Genomic DNA, 20,838 nt, shown 5'->3' on the forward strand with positions numbered 1-20,838 from the left:
GTGCATTTAAAAAAACTGCAGAATAACACTATTTGTGAAGCCCTGCTGCGCCCAGCACCAGCAATATCTGTCTATTCAGTGGCTGCAGGAGAGCTGGGAAGGACCCAAGTCCTCCCACAAAGGCAGTTGTGGCGCTGCTTCTGTGGAGGCATCCATTTTAGCTGCACTCATCTCCTACTTTAAGTGCTTTGTACAGCCCTTTGGACTTGATATGTGCAGGGGGTCCATGAAGTGTATTTAAAGCAGTAAATAGCTTGACATACAAGGCCGCTTTCCCTCAGAGTTCTAGTCAGTGGAAATATATCATTTTCATCTAAAATGAGACTGGCTCCAGCTACATTAAGGAAAAAAAGAAAAAGAAAGAAAGAAAAAGAAAAGAAAGAAAGAAAGAAAGAAAGAAAGAAAGAAAGAAAGAAAGAAAGAAAAAGAAGAAAGAAAGAAAGAAAGAAAGAAAGAAAGAAAGAAAGAAAGAAAGAAAGAAAGAAAGAAAGAAAGAAAGAAAGAGAGAGAAGAGAGAGAGAGAAAGAGAAAGAAAGAAAGAGAGAGAGAAAGAGAAAGAAAGAAAGAAAGAAAGAAAGAAAGAAAGAAAGAAAGAAAGAAAGAAAGAAAGAAAGAAAGAAAGAAAGAAAGAAAGAAAGAAAGAAAGAGAAAGAGAGAGAAAGAAAGAGAGAAAGGGGAAGAGGGGAAGAAAGAAAGAAAGAAAGAAAGAAAGAAAGAAAGAAAGAAAGAAAGAAAGAAAGAAAGAAAGAAAGAAAGAAAGAAAGAAAGAAAGAAAGAAATGAAGGAAGGAAGGAAGGAAGGAAGAAAGTAAAATAAAAACAAAGAAAAACCCTCAAGAATTAAACTCTTTCTGTTGGACTCTGTCAGATGTAGCAACTCCTAGCAGAAATAACCCAGGATCCATCCAGCACAAACTGTGTCCAAAAGCCTGTGATTTTCATCCAAAAAACTTTGAGTTGTTGGAGGCAGCCAAACGAACTGGCTGGGCAAACAAGATTTTCTCTTGCATGTGAGACAATGTAAATAAGCTTAGAGAATAGTGATAGATCTTTCAAAGGCACTAAATGGGAATTGTTGAATTGAAAAAGAATTTTGCAGTTAATATTGTACAACTCTCAACAAGTAAAATGAGATTGGAGGGGCAGAGGGAAAGTTGAATTCAGAAAAATATTCTACTCATGACTCCCATGCAATTTGTTATTACAAATTAATTTTTTTAGAAGATGCTTGAGCTGAAGCTAGAGCTACAAGCATTAAAAAAAAAGGTACATTTTCTTTTGTGTTAAATGTAATCCCAACCCTGCAGTAATTTGCCTAGTGCACTTAAGTCCAAGTGCAAATGAAAGTGACTGGATACTTAATGCTTGCTGAGGCTCAAGTCTAAAATGAGTGTGGAGGGTAGTAAGGAGGAGAGACTTGGACCCAAAATTAACAGCAGAAGAAACAAACAGAAAAGCATTGAAAACTGAATACACATTTTGAATCATTTATCTTTCAACATATTTTACTGAAGCAACAATGAAAGGAGCGTGTGAAGTTTAACTATGCATTGTGTTGTTATTCCAGGCTTCAGCAGCTTCTTGATGTTTGGAAAGTTCTGAGACCCAGCCTGTTGGACTACTTGTAACCAGCACCTAAGGGTACAGAAACTTATGTCTGGAAGAATCTCCTTCTGAAGGAAACATCCATCTCAATATTGCGAAAACTCTGTCCAGGCCTTACAAGGCAGGAGAGTGATTTGTGCTTCTGCTGACACTGGTGTGTAATCTCTGCTTCTTATGCACTCCAGCACCCCTATCAGTTCCTTGTTCTCCTTCACCAGCCCTGCAGTGAAAAGGCTGCTGGGCTGGAAACAAGGAGATGAAGAGGAAAAGTGGGCAGAAAAAGCTGTTGATTCCTTGGTGAAGAAATTAAAGAAGAAAAAAGGTGCCATGGAAGAACTGGAAAGGGCTCTAAGCTGCCCAGGTCAGCCTAGTAAATGTGTCACAATCCCACGTTCCTTGGATGGGCGGCTACAGGTTTCTCACCGCAAGGGGCTCCCCCATGTCATATACTGCAGAGTGTGGCGCTGGCCTGATTTACAGTCTCACCATGAATTGAAGCCACTGGAATGTTGTGAGTTCCCATTTGGCTCAAAACAGAAAGAAGTGTGCATTAACCCCTACCATTACCGGCGGGTGGAAACTCCAGGTAATTATATCATCTCCAAATGATTCGCATCTCTATTAGCTCTTGTGCTGGCAGGTCTGTACCTGATGCATTCTAATGAGTTCTTTGAGACATGAAAAAGTAGGCTCTGTTTGATGGTGAAGGACCCCGGCTTTTTCCCTGTCTAGCATCACAGATACCAGCTGTGAAGAGCAGGATCCTGGCTGGGGCCCTTGCTCCATTGCACCCCCAAGAATCTTGTCCAGGGTGCTGAAAGCAAGGCTCCTCTCTGTGGACATGGCTGCTGGCCACCCCCTATTCCTACCCCTGTGGGCTGCTGTCATGGGTATGTCTGTGAGCTTGAAGGCTAGGCTTAGCCTTATCACCTTGGCTGGATTTATGCCACGGTCTGAAAACCAAAAATAACTCATTGATTCACAGGAAAAATGTATCCCTAGCTCTCTCTGTAAAGATTGGAATTGCAATAAGATGGTTTCTGTTGCTATGGATGTGAAACCCGGTTAGCTGATTCTTGTTAAAATGCTTGATGGTCTGCATTCAGTGGGATTAAGTTACCTCAGTGGGTGGTTTATATGAAATCAATTCCCCAACTTCTCATAAAACTTTGAATTTTTCACTTGATGATTCTCTTTAGACTAGACTTGGTCAGCATTGAAAACTTATGACCTTACTGAAGGGTCATTTAGTTGGGCTTTTTATCAATGAAACAGCTATTGAAGAATTGTAGTGTTCAGTGTTGACTTCTATAGGACTGGCAGTGATCTCAAGCGGTCATCTTGTTCCTCTCTCCTCCTACTCTCAAAACAGTACAAATTGCCAGGTACATTCCTGACAGATGTTTTCCTAATTAGCTAAAAATCCCTTGTGATAGAGGCTCCACAACCTCCCCAGGCAAGTGAATCTATTGCTTTGCTATCTTTACAGTTCAAAGTGATTTCTAATGTCTAACCTCTCTCTCTTTGCTGCCAAAAATCATGGTAATTTAATTTACTAATGGATATGGTTGGTAAGTGTATACTTATTATTCTGTGATTACTCTTTGTCTGGCATGAACTTTACTATGAGGTGACATTAGCATCAGATAAGTGAACTGTGGGATGTTTCTTTTCACACAGATGAAATAAGGGAAAGACATTTGTTAACATTGTTAAATAGGGCTGTTCCCGTTCCTGATAGTCCTTCCACAGCAGCAGAGCTGTCATTTTGAAGTTGCATCTGAACTGCTGTAAACATTGTCAGAACTAAAAATTTTGCAGCTGCAGGGAGTGGTGCATGTTTTCAACTGTTTTTAGTGGAAAGAGTTGATCTTCTGACTTTCTAAAATAAACTCCAAGAATCTAAGAAAAGATGCTCATAAAATATCCCATTTTGTGTATCTTTCTCTGTTAAGGCTGTAGTCTCTGGTGCTTTCTCATTTCTTTTGTTGTACTTGTAGTGTAGTTAATGGAGTCTCCTCACTGCAGTTGCTGACAGCTCTGCACAGGGCTGTTTTAAACTCTGGTCTTCTGATCTGTTCTACAAACGCTAGTACTGCATTAACCAGCAGCTGGAAATGGCTTCCAGAACTTCCTCCAGTCATGAAGCTCTGACTTCAGCTATGAATATGGCCCTATCATATAGCCTGACTGGCTAAATGCAGGCTGGCTATGTCTGTACTAGAAAATGGAACATGGCTAGGCTACAGCCTGAGAATTGCTGATATACTTGTTTGCTCCATAGCCCAGTGGTGTTTTGTGCAGACTATCACATATTAGCAATTCCCAGGGTGCAGGGCTCAATCCACATAAGGCACTTTTGGGCAACTTGGACATGACCACCTTGTTTTGGAGGGCAAAGAGCACAGCTGCAAAGATGCATACTATGCTGTTCCAGTTTGCTACAGGATCGGGGAGCTGTTCTTGTATTCCACTCCACTCACGCTTTTCTCAGGGACAGATGAGATTCTGAGCCTCCCAAGAGAGTTACCTCCCTGCAAAAGATGAGGAGCAGCAAGGAGCACAACCTACTCGAATGTGCTGGGGCAGCAGCAGGAGAAATAACTCGCAACACTGAAAGTGGCAGTAATGCAGCTCTGAGCAGGTGCTGTGAAGAGATAAGGATGAAGGAAGAGAAGAAATGAGCTTGATGGGGAAATGGTAGCAGTGAGGTCATCACAAAATAGGTTGGGAGCAATTGATCCAGGTGCCAGTCTGTTCAAATAAAAGTGTTCTTTTAGCTACAGGAAATCTTCTATATCTAGGCTGTCAGAAGTCTTAGGGTTATGTAGGATTTTCTGAACCTCATCCTCATGAGTTATAGAATCCACCTGTTAAGTGATTCAGCAGTGCATTTCTTTACTCTCCAGAAGCCAGTATTGTTTTCATACAAGCGTCCATCCTTTTGGGGCTAACTTTCATAATTCTAATCTGTCTCACAGAATCAACCACTCTGTGGCCATATCCATTAACTTTTATTCAGCGTGAGTGAGTTGTATCAAAGATGGAAGGGACTTGCCCTTTCTCTAGTGACCTGGCAGATTCCTAGGCCTCTGTTACCAGAGAGCAGCCTGTGTCTTTGTTCTTCCGGAGACACATCATAGTTTGTGCTAACCAGCACAGCCTGGATTGTGTGTAGCATTCCTTGCTACTGCAAGTGTCCCTAGTGGAGCTCCTCTTTGCAGGTCTGCTGAGCAACTAGTTCCATTTAGAAAAATAAACCAAAAAAAAAGAGAAAAAAATAGCAAAAGAAAAAAACAGCAGTAAAACAACAAACCACCATTATTTCCTCTATTTGTGCAACTTCACAGCGCAGCTAGGAGTTAGGCCACCTAGCATAAAGGAGATAGATAGGATGGATAAGCTCTGCTTCCCCCTTGAAGAGCTTGTCAGAAGTCTAAATGTTTGATTTTCAGGGGAATCCGCAGTTCTGGAAAAAACTGCCTAAACATTTATCTCATTACTTTATATGACTCCATTTACATACGTATGTTATAATGTGTAGTGTTGCTGTAGGGAGCAGAAGCCTAAGTGAACATTAAACTTTGAATAATTGCTTTTTGCAAGCCTGTGTAGGACTGTGATCTGGTATCTTCCCAACTGGAAGACCACCTGATTATCTTACTATTGGCCACGTATTTGACATTTGTGAATGGGCATGGAGAACAGGTGGATCTTACCAGAGAGTAGGCTTCCAAAGACAGGAGACTCTGCGAAGATGAGCTGATGTGTCACAAACAGCAGTGCAGATGTTGCACCTGGAATTAAAGGATGAAGCAGGTAGTTTACTTGCTAGCATCTCAAGTGACAGGCTCAGTGACCATGGGGATAATGAGGTTTCTGGCAAGAATTACATCTGAAGAGAACAGGAGAGAACAGAGCAGGAAAGGCAATGGCAGGATTTGGTACACGACTGACTGTATTTGGCTTCAGTTGAACAAAGATCATCAGCACTTAGGGTTACACAGAAAGGATCCCTCTCTGGCTCTTGATGAGAAAGGAAGATAAAAGAAAAAGATTCCACAGAGTGGTGACAATGCAGGTCAATTGTGAAGACCTGGTGCACTCAGTCAGTCAGTTTCATGCCTCTGGTCACAGTTCCTTCAAGATTGTTGAGACATGGAGAATGGCATCTGCTACCAAAAGAAAAAGAACAGAGCCCTTAGGGGATTTTTTCAGCCACAAACAAAAAATCTCTGTATTCGTCACCACCACAGAGGCTTTAGCCCTCTAGGCAGCCAGTGGAAAGATTGACTGAGGTGGCAAAAACTGTGCAGCAGAGTAGAAATTAAAAGAATAGCCTGGTCAGAACTGGGAATGAGTTCAAGGCCTTGCAAGGCTAGAAAATTCCTCTTGCTGACTCACTCAGGGCAAGTCAAAGGCTTTCCCTGGCAAGTGCTGTTGACACATCTCAGTCCTCAGCTTTCATTTAGAAAAGGAGTCGTGCTGAGTTCTCACAGGGCTGGACTAAATTGCTTTCCTAGTAGTGGGGCCTGCAGTGAGGTGCCTGCCCCCCCGCCCCTGCACAGCATTACTCAGCACCACTGCTGGGTGCAAAGAGATCTCCAGAGTTATCCACAGCTACTGGTCAGAGCTGGCCAGACAGCAATGAACCTGGCAAGCATCACTCCAGTTCCACGGAGCAGCAAGGGGAAAAGGGGAAACTCCAGAAACAGCAGCTCACAGCCTGGAGCTGCTTTCAGGATCATGAGCTGGGAGGGATTTAGCTGACCAAAACCACATCTGCAGTGGTGGTGGGGTCTTGTTCCTGTATAGAGCAAAATATCTGAGTGCTGAAGGAGTCTTTTTCTCTCCAGTGTCTATGAAGAGGTAACAGGCTGAGATGTCAATGCCTGTATTTTCTGAATGAGTCCTCCAAAACACTAGGGAGAAGTAAAGAAGCAGAAATAGCTTTCTGCACCAAAATGCGTTACAGGGTGGCACAAAAACATCATCACGCAGATAGTGGCAGTTCACTGGTGACTGGCAGATTCCCAAATGGTGTGTGCCAGTGGTGGAGCAGGAGCATGGCTTAGCCCTGCAGCAGCATGGTGCCACAAGGAGCTGGACACGTGTCGGTGGTACTACCATGGGCCTTTCTGTTTCCTCTGCCCCAGCTCAGCCAGTGGTGTGGTACACTGATCTCTAAGCAACACGTTCCTTCTCATGCACACGTTTTGCATTATTTCTGTATTATTTGCTTTGTAGCAATTATTCCACTCTTTCATTACACTGTATAAATGAGAGCTCACTGTAATTAAAAGGTGCTAGCTAACCTACCTAAAAAGAATTAGCCTTAACTTGACAGAGCTTTTGGGCCTAAACAATCTGTTAAAACATGTTCAAACAATATATTTGTGTCAGCATTTATAGCTAAAAGTGCACATCACTATTTGTTTCTGTAAGCTAGTAAGGAGAGACTGAAGGATTACTTGCTGCTAGGTTTTAGGCCAAGGAACTCTAGACACCAGGTCAATCAATTCAAGCCCACTGGATTGTTCCAGCTGTTGGGACAATTCATCCTTGTCACAATAAAGCAGATTGCCTCCTTATCTTACTTTGTGGTTTAGCAATCCCCTGAATGAATCTTGGGGACTCATTTCCCATGCTTGTGTTTAAGGGCTTAGCAAAGACAATTAGGTGCTAAGTGAGCTTGTGACTAAGGGAACTCTTGGGGTACATGAATTGCGCCTTGTAGGTGCTATTCCCCTTCATCAACTACAGAGGGACCCAGTCAAAGCCTAAAGTTGAACTCCCGTATGCAGAAACATTTAGCAAGTCTCTTTGTGTTCCAGTCTCAGGGCAACAGCTTTATAGGTAACTTAGATAGTCCTGTCTGCTGATGTTCTTTGACTCCACTTCTGCTCTTGTTCTTGGTAAGTCAGAATTCAAAATTCAAAACCACTTGGGTCAACTTTGGGTTTCTTGGTGCAGTAATACTGTTACAGCACTGACAGTATAAGAGGTAAATGAAGAGGCTGGATGAGGAGAGATTATTTCTTCTATTAGACCAGTTTCTGCATGGATGAATTTGAATTTCAGTTTCCTTGCATTTTTCTTGTGTTAACTATCAACCATTTACATTTGTCTCTTAATGCTAGATCTTTTCTAACTATATTGCAAGAACTAGATTAATATTGCTGCAATATTTCAATTGCCATTTATATTTCCTTTTAAAGATCCCACTGTCTGGCTGGCAGCATTTGTAAGTACCTGAAAACCTTTTAAATAGAATGTTTAGCTTCTGGTCTGTGCTTCTGTTTGCCAATCTGGTGGTAAAATAATGCATTGTATTGCTGAGCAATGTTAATTGTTATTAAACTTGGCTTTGATTTTGGAAAAATCTGATGATAGTATTTAGCAAACCCCGATATAGTCATTATTTCAGGAAGGAAGAGAGAGATAATTTTGAGAAGTATGCCATTTGCATTTCTGTAAGGAGACTTTGTGCACATGCTGTACATGTGAATTTTATGGAAACTTTCTTACATTAGGAATGACACCTTATTTTGCACATACAAATGTGGAAACTGGTTGCAAATCTTGGAAAATGGTCAAATATCAGGTTTTGATTCTTGTTTTTGGACAGATTTGTTGCTATTCAGTGGCTTGTATATACAGAATGATATAGGTAGCAAGGAATATATCTCTTTTTTACTGACAAAGAGATACACTTTCGAGAGTGTAATTCTGAACAGATTTTTTCTGTTCTTGTTATTATTTTCAGTTCTACCTCCTGTACTTGTTCCAAGACACAGCGAGTTTAACCCTCACCTCAGCCTTCTCGCCAAGTTTCGAAATACTTCTCTGCACAGTGAGCCACTGATGCCTCACAATGCCACCTATCCTGATTCTTTCCAGCATCCTCCATGTACCCCTTTTCCACCATCACCCAGCCACATGTTCTCCCAGTCACCTAACAGCATCAGCTACCCCAACTCACCAGGAAGCTCTTCTGGACCAGGAAGTCCGTATCAGCTCACAGGTAAGAATGAGCTTTCAGAAATTCTGACTGAGGCAGTCAAAGTTCTTGCTAGGGCCTGGGATCAGGAGCCAATTTTTGTGCTCCCCCCAGGCTGTAGCTATAAATTGAAATGTTGGACAGGATGGATTTAGAATGGCATTTCTTGGGACTGTCTCTTAGTATGTCGCCCAGTCCTTCTGATGGCAAATCAAGGAGCTAAGAGCTGTAATCATTCCATTCCTAGAATGCATGAATGAACTTTCATGATTACTATAATGGAAAAGTTCATGAGAGGATTAGGTGTGTCAAGACACCTTTTGCCCAGGGCTGCCCACCTAAGTTAGGCACCTGTAACAAAGGTGGTGAGGAGGAGAGACGGAATAAAACGGGGAAATTGGTACACAGAAATATTTTTTAATATACGATGATCCCATTGACTATAAACTTCAGGAAGTTAAGTTGTTTAATAATTTGGTCCAAAACTTGGTTAAGCCAATAGGCAAATTTCCATGAATTTGGAACATGTTTCATCTCTTCCACAGTTCTAAACTCAAAAGGGTTAAGTCATTCAGATCATTTCTGTTTTGAACTCCTTACCTGGTACTGCTCTAATTACTGAAAATTTAAATGTACCAAAAAGGTATCATACAACACAGCTGAGAGCTAGCTTTAATATCAAAGCATGATTCAGTTTCACTTCTGCACTTTGTTGTCATTCTGAAATAGTTTCAGTGAACTCACCTTTTTCAAAAGGAAGAATTCAGGTCAGAATCTTGTAGATTAATGTTTTAATATATCAACTACAAAGTATTTGAATTCATACATTTAATGATATGCTATTGTGATTTTAAATACAAGAAAGATGTTTAGTTTTACAAGGTATTTGTAGTATTTGAACTTCCTTTTAAGCCAGATACTTTCAACACGTTTTCCCTTCCTTGTACATTTAATTAATTGTTGTTCATTTCTTCTCTAGATCTGTAGTTCAGATTAACTCATACTTAGCAACATCCAAATTCACAAGCAGTAGGACTTGTTTGTCTTCTCCCATTTCTTTCTTTCACCTCTCTGTAACCAAGCTTGATTTAGTGGAGCTGGTCCTGACAGGTAAATCAGGACCATTGCAAAGTATATAATGATTCTGACTCGTGTAATTTAACTGAACTTGGGACCTTGCAGAGCTACTTAAAATGTAAGTGGCTCAGCTGGAACTTCATTATATCACAGTACAGGGAATGCTGATAAACATAATTTGCCTGTGTAACAATCAGGGTTGAACAACTATCTAAAGCAAACTAGGATTGTATCAAGAACCTTGAGTGGGATTGATAAGACCAAACAGATGTCAGCAATGCAAATGTCTATATCTGATGCAATTGTTTATTTGCTCTCTGCTCTGTAGTCAGTAGAGAAAAACAGGCACTCCTAGAACAAGATTCATTTCATCTTAGGTATATGCCTAAAATTGCTGAGATGCATTGTGTATAAAGCGAGCATATGGAATGCTTATAGTAACTAGCTGAGGTGTAGACAGCAAAAATACTTGTATAACCTCATTATTTCCTTTCTGTAACTTAATGTTACCATCTTCCATTGTTTCTTTATCTTGTTTTATTATTTTAACATGCTGCATTTTTGTGGAGGTATATGTTAGGAGCAGTGTATGAGATTCCTATATCATGAATACTACTTAAATAGAAAAATTAATAACATTCCTGTGCAATATGTACTTGGAAGGTTCAGTGGTTATCTTATGAGACAGGCTACCTTTATCCACTCTGGGTGAATTTGTGTTGTCTTGAGGGTCAGCCAACAGCCCATACACAAGTGGAAACTTCAGCCTGAAACTGGGATAAACTCCTTAAAGAGACCCATAGCTTTACAGGTTCAGTTATCACTGTAACTTACACATGAGTTTCTGGTCACTACATACCTTCAGTGTTTAACACTGAATGTTTAACACTGACATTTTCTAATGAAAAACCAAAATCACTTTTTCTTTGGCTTTCTAAAGCCTCCTGTTCTTCTTGAGACTCCTCGCTGCAGAGAACCACCTTCCATTTTCTATCTTACTATGCCATGAAGGAAACAAACCAGGAGCTAGGCACATTGTGGGTTGGTACTTCTTCATTCATTGCTATATAATAGGATGTCATATAGCTAGTGTTAAGAAGAAGTTAAAAGGACAAATCTGGAGGGAGTTTTGCCAAGTCTCACTTTAAAATAAAAGACTTTCCATAGGCTTTCTTTATAGTCTGTGAAGAAAGAGAACTTTCTCCTTGAGGGGAAATTAAAGTTATTTTCTGCTGTTAAATCATCCTCTGCAAGGATTGTAACATTTAGGAGAGAAGCCTGGAACTGAAGGATCAAACAGCTTTGCTTTCTTACTGTAACAGCTCTTATTATCAGAAAACTTGGCAGGATGGTAGTCTGAGCCTGAAGCCATCCTCTGACTGTCCCTCCTTCCATCAAGTGTACAGAATCCAATGTGACAGCCCTTCCTTACCATTCTTCCTGAACATGTGATGATCTTACTCTGCAGGCTGAGAAGAGATCAGATTCAGATTTGTGCTTTATTTCAAACCCTTCTGTAGCTAAACAAAGCTGAAGAAGTGGTATGTATTCATTAGGAAAGGCGGGGCAGAATTTACCAAGGTATTGATTTAGATGTTCTATCTTTTTTTCTTTCTTTCCTTCTCTCTAATAGTGGAAACTCCACCCCCACCCTACCATGCAAGAGAAACTCCAGGAAGCCACAATGGGCGGTCAATGGATGCAATAGCTGAAAGCCAACTAGTACTGTCTCTGCCCAATGGAGTTAAATCTGCCGATGGAGAAACTGAAAGTAAATAACTATTTATACTATTTTTCAAAGAAAAATTGTTAAGCAGTGAAGTATTATTCAAACAACAATGTTCAGTGATCTGTTATAGTAGGTTTCAAACGGCTTTGAGGGTTAGGCTGTGTATTAAATCCATCCATTAGCTAGGAGAATAGGATGATCAAAGAATTCAGTGACTTACATGTGAAGTTAAAGAGATTAGATTCTTCTTGAAACCATGAACTACTACAGTTAGAAAGTTGTTAACGAAAGCAAACACTGTTATCTACTTTGTAAAGATAAAGATATAAAATCAAGGATGGGGAGTAATACAACACAGAAGAACACTATCTAAATCAGAACTGATTTCTTTATCACCATCAGTTCTAAGTTTCATGTACTTTAAAGTCTTATGTTTGGAAACTTTCTTATTACCTTCATCGTATTAATGTTACATTACCGACTGGCTGGAATATAAACAGACATTCTAGTGAAGTACAACTTTCTGAGACAGTGAGGAACATGTCTGTATGAGAACTAGAGGAGAAGGAAGTTGAGGTAGCGTTAATAACAGATGAGTGCACAGAATGGCTAGGTAATTACTAGCTATCAAACACCAATATTTTTAAATAAATTGTTGAGAGTTTAATCTCCTTAGCATAATTTACCTTCCCTGATCACAGCCATGGTGAATCTTGGTTAGAAGTTTACTAGAGGTTATGGGCAAAGATGCTTTGGGGCTGGAGGTCTCATATGCCTGTGGTAGGCAAGCAGAATGAAGTTTCCCAATAATTCCTGTAGGACAAGTGAAGACTCAGAGATTCTTTCATGTTTTTGAGTCCTTTGCTGTCTCTGTGTTGGAAAACCTGGATAGAAGCAGATCCGAAAGAAATGACCTTGATGAGATTTCTACTTACAGACCCACATGGAAGTGGAAAGCCTCAAAGCGTGCAAAGAAAGAAAGGTGGAGGGGAGGAATTGATTGATTACTTCTGAACTCCAGCATTTGGTACTAAACTTAAGGCTTGGCTAGGTTTTGACTTACTTTGAGCCCACCTGTCATCCCTAGCTCCTGCTGGTGTGCAGAGTGGATGTATCCCCAGCTACTTTCAGTGTAGAGATTGGGCCTCAGTTCAGCAAGGAATGTTAGCACGTGCTTAATTTAATGCATTAGGATTACCACTTTTTTGAGAACAAGTGGAACTTCTCAAAGGCTCATAGTTAACTAAACTGGTGTACCAGCTTTTGCACATTTGGGGTTTTGGTCATAACATTAAGAAGCAGAAGCTGCTGTTGAGATTGTCTGACATAAACGACTGTTTAGATGAAGAGCTGGGGGCGTGGGAGGGACAGAAGGGAGGAAAAGAGACAGAGAACAATTGTCTGAAAAAATACTACTAAGACCCCAACAGCTAATTAATTTTGTTTCCTACAGATTTTCGGCCTGTTTGCTATGAGGAACCACAACACTGGTGCTCAGTTGCCTACTATGAACTCAACAACAGGGTAGGAGAGACTTTCCAGGCTTCCTCTCGAAGTATCCTTATAGATGGATTTACAGATCCCTCAAATAACAAAAACAGGTTCTGCCTGGGACTGCTCTCAAATGTAAACCGCAATTCTACTATTGAAAACACCAGGAGACACATAGGAAAAGGTAAGAGCAAATTCCTTCTCCTTGGGAATATTCAGAGCTCAAGAGAACCGTACACTGCATTAACAATTCTAGCTGATTTGTCTGATATGCTTGTCTTAAAACCAAAGCTGAGATTATTTCTGAAGCAGAAGGAGTTGATTCTTTTCTGACTGAATAACAATCAGCAGAGTATCTACTTACAAAAGCTATTTACTTGGCCAGCAAAGAGAAAAATGTTGTTTATAGTTGCAAGTTCTAATTTAGCAGTATGTATTTTCATTTTATTTATTAGAGCTTCTGGCAACTGGGAATATTGCCATTGAAATGCCACTAAAAGGATAATTGCTGGTGCCTCAGGGCTGGTTCTTCTACCACCAAATAACAAAGGGAGATGGATGAAACACTTAGTAGTTGAGTTATTTAGTTGAAGAACTCTACAAGAGTTGCCTTTATAGATTTTTTTCCCCTAGCAATGTAAGGAAATCAGTCCAATCTGATTCCCTGCCATGTCAACTTTTCACTGGTAACACGAAGTCTTGGGTTCTGCCTCCAACAGTTCTCCTTGTATGCTTCACTTCTGGTGTATGTATATCCTGTGCACACAAGATCATCTGCTACTGGTGACAAGTAGGATGAGGCCACACCTGAATACACATGGCCACACTCGCTCCATCCCAGGAGCGAGTAGGGTAGGGTAGGGCTTAATATTCTCCCACAGTTTGTTGGTGTTTGTGGCAGTGAGACAGAAGCCCTGCACTGGCCACTTCTCTGTGCAGCTGAAGCTTTGCCTCTTCTAGTATATCCAGTCTAGACTCATTATCTTGCCAGCCCAGCCTCTCACCAGTAGCATCCTGGGAATGGATTCCCTACTGGGCTAATTAACTCTTAGTTGTTTCACTCCTATTATCTTGTCAACCTCACTTCATTTCCCGGGCCTAGAGCAAGATTTTAATTGACTCTTGATAGCTTAGTGTTAAATGACTGAGTATGAGGAAGGTCTGAGACAATGTGACATAGTTTTTACAAACAGTGAATCTGAAGGCTGAGAGATGTTGTACTCAGCTCTCACACTTTTCTCCAGAAGGAAAAAAAGTACCTGTATTACAAATGTCCTGTGTGAAGGTGGTGTGATGCTACACCAGTAAATTGATGTGAGCAGTGGAAATGAGTTGTACATCTAGATTTTACTTACTCAGAAAACGAGGCAAAGCTTCTCTATCAGCATAAGCTGCCAAAGGTGTATAGATCAAAGCTGAGCCTGGCCCTAAAAGAACAACAAAAAATCCCAGTCGAAGCTGTTATTTGAGGATCTTACATCCTGTGAATTTCTGCCCCAAAATACAAAGAGACAGAACAGGAAGAATATGAGGTAAATGCTAATAGTCTTTGTCCTTTCAAATCTGAAGATGCGTCGTCATTGATTAAAAGTTCTTTTAAGTCTTACACTAGGAATCTGCCCAAAGGAAGCGAGCAGGTTGCTTAGAGAGGAGCTTAGTATATCTGAGATCCTCGATGTTAATGCTCTTCTCTGTTTATGCAAATCCTAAGAAAACATGTTTAAGTGGAATAGAAGTGGCACCAGTATGGGCCTGCAGAAGAGCACAGAGCAACTCCAAAAGCGTGTAGTTCAAAGGCACACTGGACAGATGAAAGCTGCTGAAATTGATACAATTGTCACATGTTAACAAGGGAGAAAAAGGAGTGAGTAAACAAGATTAGCTCAGTAGGATAAGGATATGAGATTGAATTGTCATCTAGTGTATCAGCGTGAAACGGTTTCCTGGAAATACCACATCAAAGCTGAAAACAATCCAGAACACAATGCAACATCTACTAGCAATTGGACCTGTTTCAGCAGTGAGACTTCAAGGACAAAAAGGAGACTACTGATCAGAGAGTCAAAAAGAAGTGGATGCTTGGAAGCTGCTGAGTCTCCAGTTTTTGCAGAGGGCAATGAAATCCTGCTAAAACATATAGGCCTTGGATTTGGTCTTTTACAAATATGCATTCAGCTGGTTGTCTTCAGGGTGCTTGTCTCCAGTGAGTGAATAGCAGAAGAATATTCACTAACATTTCATTACTGCTGTATTTATTGCTTTTTTAAGAGTTCACAAGGAAAAGAAAATTAGAGCCACTTTCAGAAGTGACTTTGGTGTTTTTGTTATTGTAGTATGCAGTTTTGGTAATGCCTTTGAAAGCATTGGGGTTTTTTTTCTTGTTTTTTTTTTTTTTTGTTTTGTTTTGTTTTGTTTTGTTTTGTTTTTTTGGAAGTTGGGTATTCAGTGTGAAAATTGAGCCCTTAAAGCTTTGCACTTTAGTACCCAGAAGTGCAGTCACCCTAAATCAGTCATCACACCTGAAGATTCAGAAGGAGGTGAACTCGCGTCCTTATTCTTCCCTTTATTCCCCATCTTCCTTCTCAGTCTATTTCAGGAATTTACCTGGACTCCATCAGTGTTAGCCAAGACCTTTGTGATTTTAGTATCAGTGTCCTTCCTTTTCATCCCCCTTCCACAGAGTGGAACGGAAACATTGGTCAAATCACAGCAGTCACAAAGTGCATCTCCACGTGCATCTGGACTGAAGCTGCTGACTGGTTGGTCTAATGGAGCTGTGGTCTCACCTGTGTTCTCAGTGAAATACCAGCTTGTGCTGTGAGCCACACCCCCTCACATTTAATTTGAGATCTCATGGGTACATAGAGGTAGAATTCAAGTGATGGCTTGAAGACAGACTAAGGTTCTTCTCTGAGTCACACTGGAAGTGTCTGGGAGAGCATATTTTTCCCAGATCCTTTTCCCACTCAACCTGCTTTTCCCCAAGTCTTTCCCACTCCTGTTCAGAGGCTGGTTTTGTTTTAAGGATGTGCTGCTGTCCCTTGCTGTCATGACCACAGAATCAGGAACAGAGACTGGGAATATATAACCAGTCATTTTTGTACAAAAGACAACAGGAATAAAACAAATTACAACTGAATTAATAAAGCGTAGTTATCACTGGCTTTGCAGACATTACACTTAGACTCTGTGAACATGTGCATTTGTATGTAAAGGTGTGAATGCCATCTCTGGGAGTAGAAAGGAGAATTTTATTTTTATTTAGTGGTGGTTTTTATGAGAAGAAAGAACAGGGTTCTTCCACCTCTCTTGCCCATGGGAGAGGTTAATCTTCCCTAATCTAGCCATGGGAAGGTTGAACGTCTAGGTATCTTCACAGGGTGACTCGGTCCCTTTCAGGGTGTGGCTTCTTGCAGTCTAGTCCCCTATTGCCACGCTGGCACTGAAGAAGATCTCATTGCAAATAGATCTTTGTTGTTGTTTTGTTCTGTTTGTTTTTAAGTTTATTAGTTTTCACTGGGTTCGGTTCCCTGACCTGGGTGACTGCCTGGTCCCCAGACACTGCTGCAGCTTGTAGGCAGGTGTGGGAAGAAATAGTAAGAGCAGGGGAAGAGCGAGCCTTTACTGCACCAACACAGACTTCCATCATTTTGAGTTGGCTGCGATCCCGCCGTCTGCAGTGGACGGAGTGAATCAACTGGTCACAGTGCCTCTCATCTACCAGATAAGAGAAAAATGCTTACACCAGTTTATATATATTTTCATGCAAACAGACATCCTGGGTGGATAAGAGTCCTTGAATGGATGGAAGTGCTTCCATCTTCCTTTTTCCAAGATGTGGTAAAAGTTTGAAAGTTAATGTTAGTAAGTCACTTGGACACTGAGAAGTTCACCAGATCAATTGTTTTCCTGCTAAAGTTTGCATTGAACAAGAAGGATTTGGTGAGTAAGTCAGGGTCATGCAAAAGTGAACAATTGGTTCTGTATGACTTGAAGTACACACCATGTGTGTTTGAACAGCATGTGGCAAGACCTTGTTGTAGAGAGTAACATGCAATGAAGTGGGTCTTGGTCAGCGTGCGTGTGCTCAAAGGTGAAAATAGATTTGGATGTGTAATGTGTAACAGATTTGTCAGTTCTTTAACAGATTTGATCCACACTTTAATATGTGCTGGCATATGTTTGACATTTCTGTGTATGTGTGTGTGTGCATGTGTGTGTCATAAAGTACCATGCTACTGAATTAAAGAAGTAAACCAGTCTTAACTGGGAGATAAAGAATTTTACTCCTGTACTCATATCTTGATATATTGTTTTTGATAATTTCCTCTTAATGCTGCCATATGGGTCCCTTGTACAGATATAGGGATGTAGACAAAGTTTTCTGTCTTTTAAATGGCACTAAGTTCCTGGAGTGATGTGGGCTTATATGCCCACACCAATTAAAGAATTAAATTAATTATTAAAGAAATAACACCAAGTTAAAGAATTCACAGAACCAAACCAAGTTACTGATATAAAATGTGTTGTAAACAATGGAGAAATAATACCTGTCTTGTTTTCTTTTTCTAGGTGTTCATCTTTATTATGTTGGTGGGGAAGTGTATGCTGAGTGTGTCAGTGACAGCAGTATTTTCGTGCAGAGCCGCAATTGTAACTATCAGCATGGTTTCCACCCAGCCACTGTCTGCAAGATCCCCAGTGGCTGCAGCCTCAAGATCTTCAACAACCAGCTCTTTGCCCAACTGCTTGCCCAGTCAGTCAATCATGGTTTTGAAGTGGTATATGAGCTGACGAAGATGTGTACGATTCGAATGAGCTTTGTTAAAGTAAGGATTCTTTGTTTTCTCTTGCCTTTATGAAAAGGAGAATCCCAGCACTTGCTAGCTTTAGCGCAAAACTAGGCCATATCAAGTCCTTCCCAAGTAGAGATATGCACCCAAGCTGCAAATTGCAATCCAGAATTCTTGTTCTCCAGTATTGCCTTAAGCTTGTAGGTACTAAAAATCAGTAGATTCTGTGATGAACCTAAGAACTTCATGGACTCCAGAAATAAAGTATCTTACAGATTCACACAAAAAACAAGCAGAGACTGAATGGTGATGTTCCCCCACTGACTGCGTAAGGAGTTCAGCTCTAGTACAGACGTACTAGACTGTGACTTCCTATAGTGCTGCTGGGAAGAGCTGGCAACAGTGTTCAGCCTGCAAACTAGGGAAGGTGCACCATTAGAAGCAAGTTGGTCCTATTAGACACCAAAAGAAATGGCTTGAGTGCGTCCATTCATCATGCAGATTTGGTTCCAAACAAATGAGAAATTGAATTCACATCTAAGATATAACAAAATTGCTTGAGGCTCTAGCCCAGTTCTTCCATATTCTGAAAAGCAGATGAGTTGAGTCCCACACAGCTTTCTGGTTCTTATTCTTTCCAGCCGTCCCTAGGAATCCATCTGCATAATTCTGAGAGCATTAAGAATGCCCTGTAACTTTTCCCAAGAGTCTCCATGCCTGTGACCATGGTGTTGCTTTGTTCTTGGGAAGGGACTGGCATCTTGTTCACACGCAAGCATTAGGGGAAAAAAAAAAAAGCAAGAAACCCAACAAGCAGCCTTTTCTTTAATGGAAGACATGAATGGGCATGTTGTTTGTTAAGGCAGTATAGCCAGTTATGCAATATTTTCATTATCTCAGCAACTCAGGGGCAGTCTCTTTGATGTGTTATCTGCCTCCAAGCCCAGCATGGCAGCAAGAAGTGGTGGCATTGATGCACTAAATAATACTGCTGCTATATTATCACCTTGCTTTGTTGAAACAATAGTAGCCACTATAGTGCCTCAGGCACCAGAAGACCAGTGTACAGAGTTATTTTGAACCTTTTCCCAGGACCTTTGGAACATGACTATGCAAATGTCAACTAGACTCTTTCTGGCCCATAAAAACCCTTTCCTGTACTCATTCTTCTCAAAAGATTTATATCCCAAGGTGTGAGTCTTGGTGTATTTAGTTCTGGATCATAAATACTCTTGGGCATTGGGTATGCAGCGGGCAGAGGAGCACACTGTCTGTCAGATCACTGGTCCCAAACTCCTACACCTCCAATGCTTGAGCTGGGAGGGAGGGCTGGGTAGGCACCAGATCATGAGAAGCTTGCAAGGACTGTGTCACTCTCTGGAGGCAGGACATGAGACAGAGGGAAGTGAAGCTCCTCTCCTCTGTGATACCCCTAGTGTGCCCATGGAGCAGCTGAGAGGAGCTCGATTCTCAGGCACATGTGCAGGGATCACTAGGGAGAGCAGGTAATAATTGCCATCCACACGATACTGCTGATAAACCTAACAAAACAAGGTCGGCTGTTGTCCCTTCTCCACAGATGAGACATCTGATGCACAAAGCAGAGGGTCAGAGTTCTCCACTGAACTGAGAATTGAACCCTCTCTCCCACAATGCTCCAAGTTCTGGGGCTGAGGGGATGACCCAGCAGGCTTGGTCCTACTCCTACATACAAGGCTGGAGCTGGAGCTGCCTGAGGGTAAAACCACAGAATTACAGAATAGAATAGAATCATTAAGGTTGGAAAAGAACACTCAGATCATTTCTGCCAACCATCAACCCATCACCACCATACCCACTAAACCACGTCCCTCAGTGCCACATCTACACAGTTCTTGAACACATCCAAGATATGGTGACTCCAACACATCTGTGGGCAGCCTGTTCCAATACCTCACCGCTCATTCTGAGGAGAAAATTTTCCTAATATCTTACCTGAACTTCTCTGGGACAACTTAAAGGAATTACCTTTTGTCCTACCTTTTACCCAGGCTGGAGAGAGCTGTCACCTGCACAAGGTTGGGAAGGTGTGGCAGGAGCAGCAGGATTCCCCAGCTCATTTCCCACTGCAAAAAGCTCATTTCTAGACTCCTTATATGAGCACTGGGATTCTCTTCCCATCCTCTGTGCAAAATAACACCATAGCTTTGCGAGTGGTTCTTATTTTATTCCGTCCTTAGAAAAGCTCCACCTCTGAGTTCATTATGACCCTGGGGCTGACCTACACTCCGGGAGGCTGTGTGATCTGTGGGATCACAGGGGAGTCCTCCTCCAGGGCATTTTACCCTCTGACAGCCCCAGTCCCAGTCCAGGAAGGCAGCACAGGCAGTAGGAAGGAGGCTGGAAATGTTTGGGAGCTGCCAGCAGAGGGAGATGCCCAGTCACTTACACAGACTGCCGAACTGTCAAAATCAGACAGGTTATGTTTGCAACCTGTAATTACTGTTCCTATGTAGGTTTTCCATCCTGCTAGTCAGGGGAGGTGCAGCATCTCCTCGACACTCACCCTTTGGTCAAGTATCTTCAGTGCAGCTGAGTAATTAAGACCTGTAACAAAGTCAGAAGCATGACAGCACTTGAAGAGTAGCATTTTATACAAACATTTCCAGAACGCTTATCTGAGGTGCCTATGAACACAAGCACCTTCTAGCTTGATAAATGTTCTGAAGGCCAGAAAAATGCTTCCTGATTAAAAGCACTCCTTGGGCTTTGTTAGGTTCACATCTTCATCTCTTCTCTGCCTCTTCTTCATTAAGTACAAATGGATTTTATCTAGGCCACTTGCAGCATCTAGCTGGTGTTGGTCCTAGTTTTCCAGTTGGTTTTCTAGAGGACTGGCTTCTAGCAGCCCCAGTACTTTGAAGAATTCAGCATTTGTTGATGATGCAGCCAGTTAGCTGTAAGACTTTGGGCTCTCCTTTGGACCCCTTTGCATTGCTGTGAAACCACAGAGAGTGCACAAGCATCACAACAACTCAAAGCTTCTGCATTTGGGTTGGAAAGAGGCAAGCAGTAACTCTGGGGTTGGATGCTGAATGTTATGACTTCTTTTCTTTATTTCTTTGCTCATAAAAGCACCTGGTCAAGTCTAGTGGCATGTTGTTA

The 20,838-nt window shown here is 41.4% G+C and overlaps 1 protein-coding gene across 3 annotated transcripts in view; it reads left to right on the plus strand.

The window, feature by feature from the left end:
• Positions 1-20,838, plus strand: part of SMAD9 (SMAD family member 9) — a 45,562-nt gene that overhangs the window by 13,658 nt on the left and 11,066 nt on the right. For all 3 annotated transcript variants that reach the window (XM_085215999.1, XM_085216000.1, XM_085216001.1), the window contains 5 exons: positions 1,567-2,190; positions 8,371-8,628; positions 11,315-11,452; positions 12,864-13,085; positions 17,474-17,730. In XM_085215999.1, the coding sequence (XP_085072125.1) occupies positions 1,779-2,190; positions 8,371-8,628; positions 11,315-11,452; positions 12,864-13,085; positions 17,474-17,730 (1,287 nt within the window). In that variant the 5' untranslated portion in view covers positions 1,567-1,778. The remainder of the gene's footprint in view (positions 1-1,566; positions 2,191-8,370; positions 8,629-11,314; positions 11,453-12,863; positions 13,086-17,473; positions 17,731-20,838) is intronic.

This window comes from Meleagris gallopavo, chromosome 1, assembly GCF_905368555.1.
Source record: "Meleagris gallopavo chromosome 1, MGAL_WU_HG_1.1, whole genome shotgun sequence".
Classification (NCBI taxonomy): Eukaryota; Metazoa; Chordata; class Aves; order Galliformes; family Phasianidae; genus Meleagris; species Meleagris gallopavo.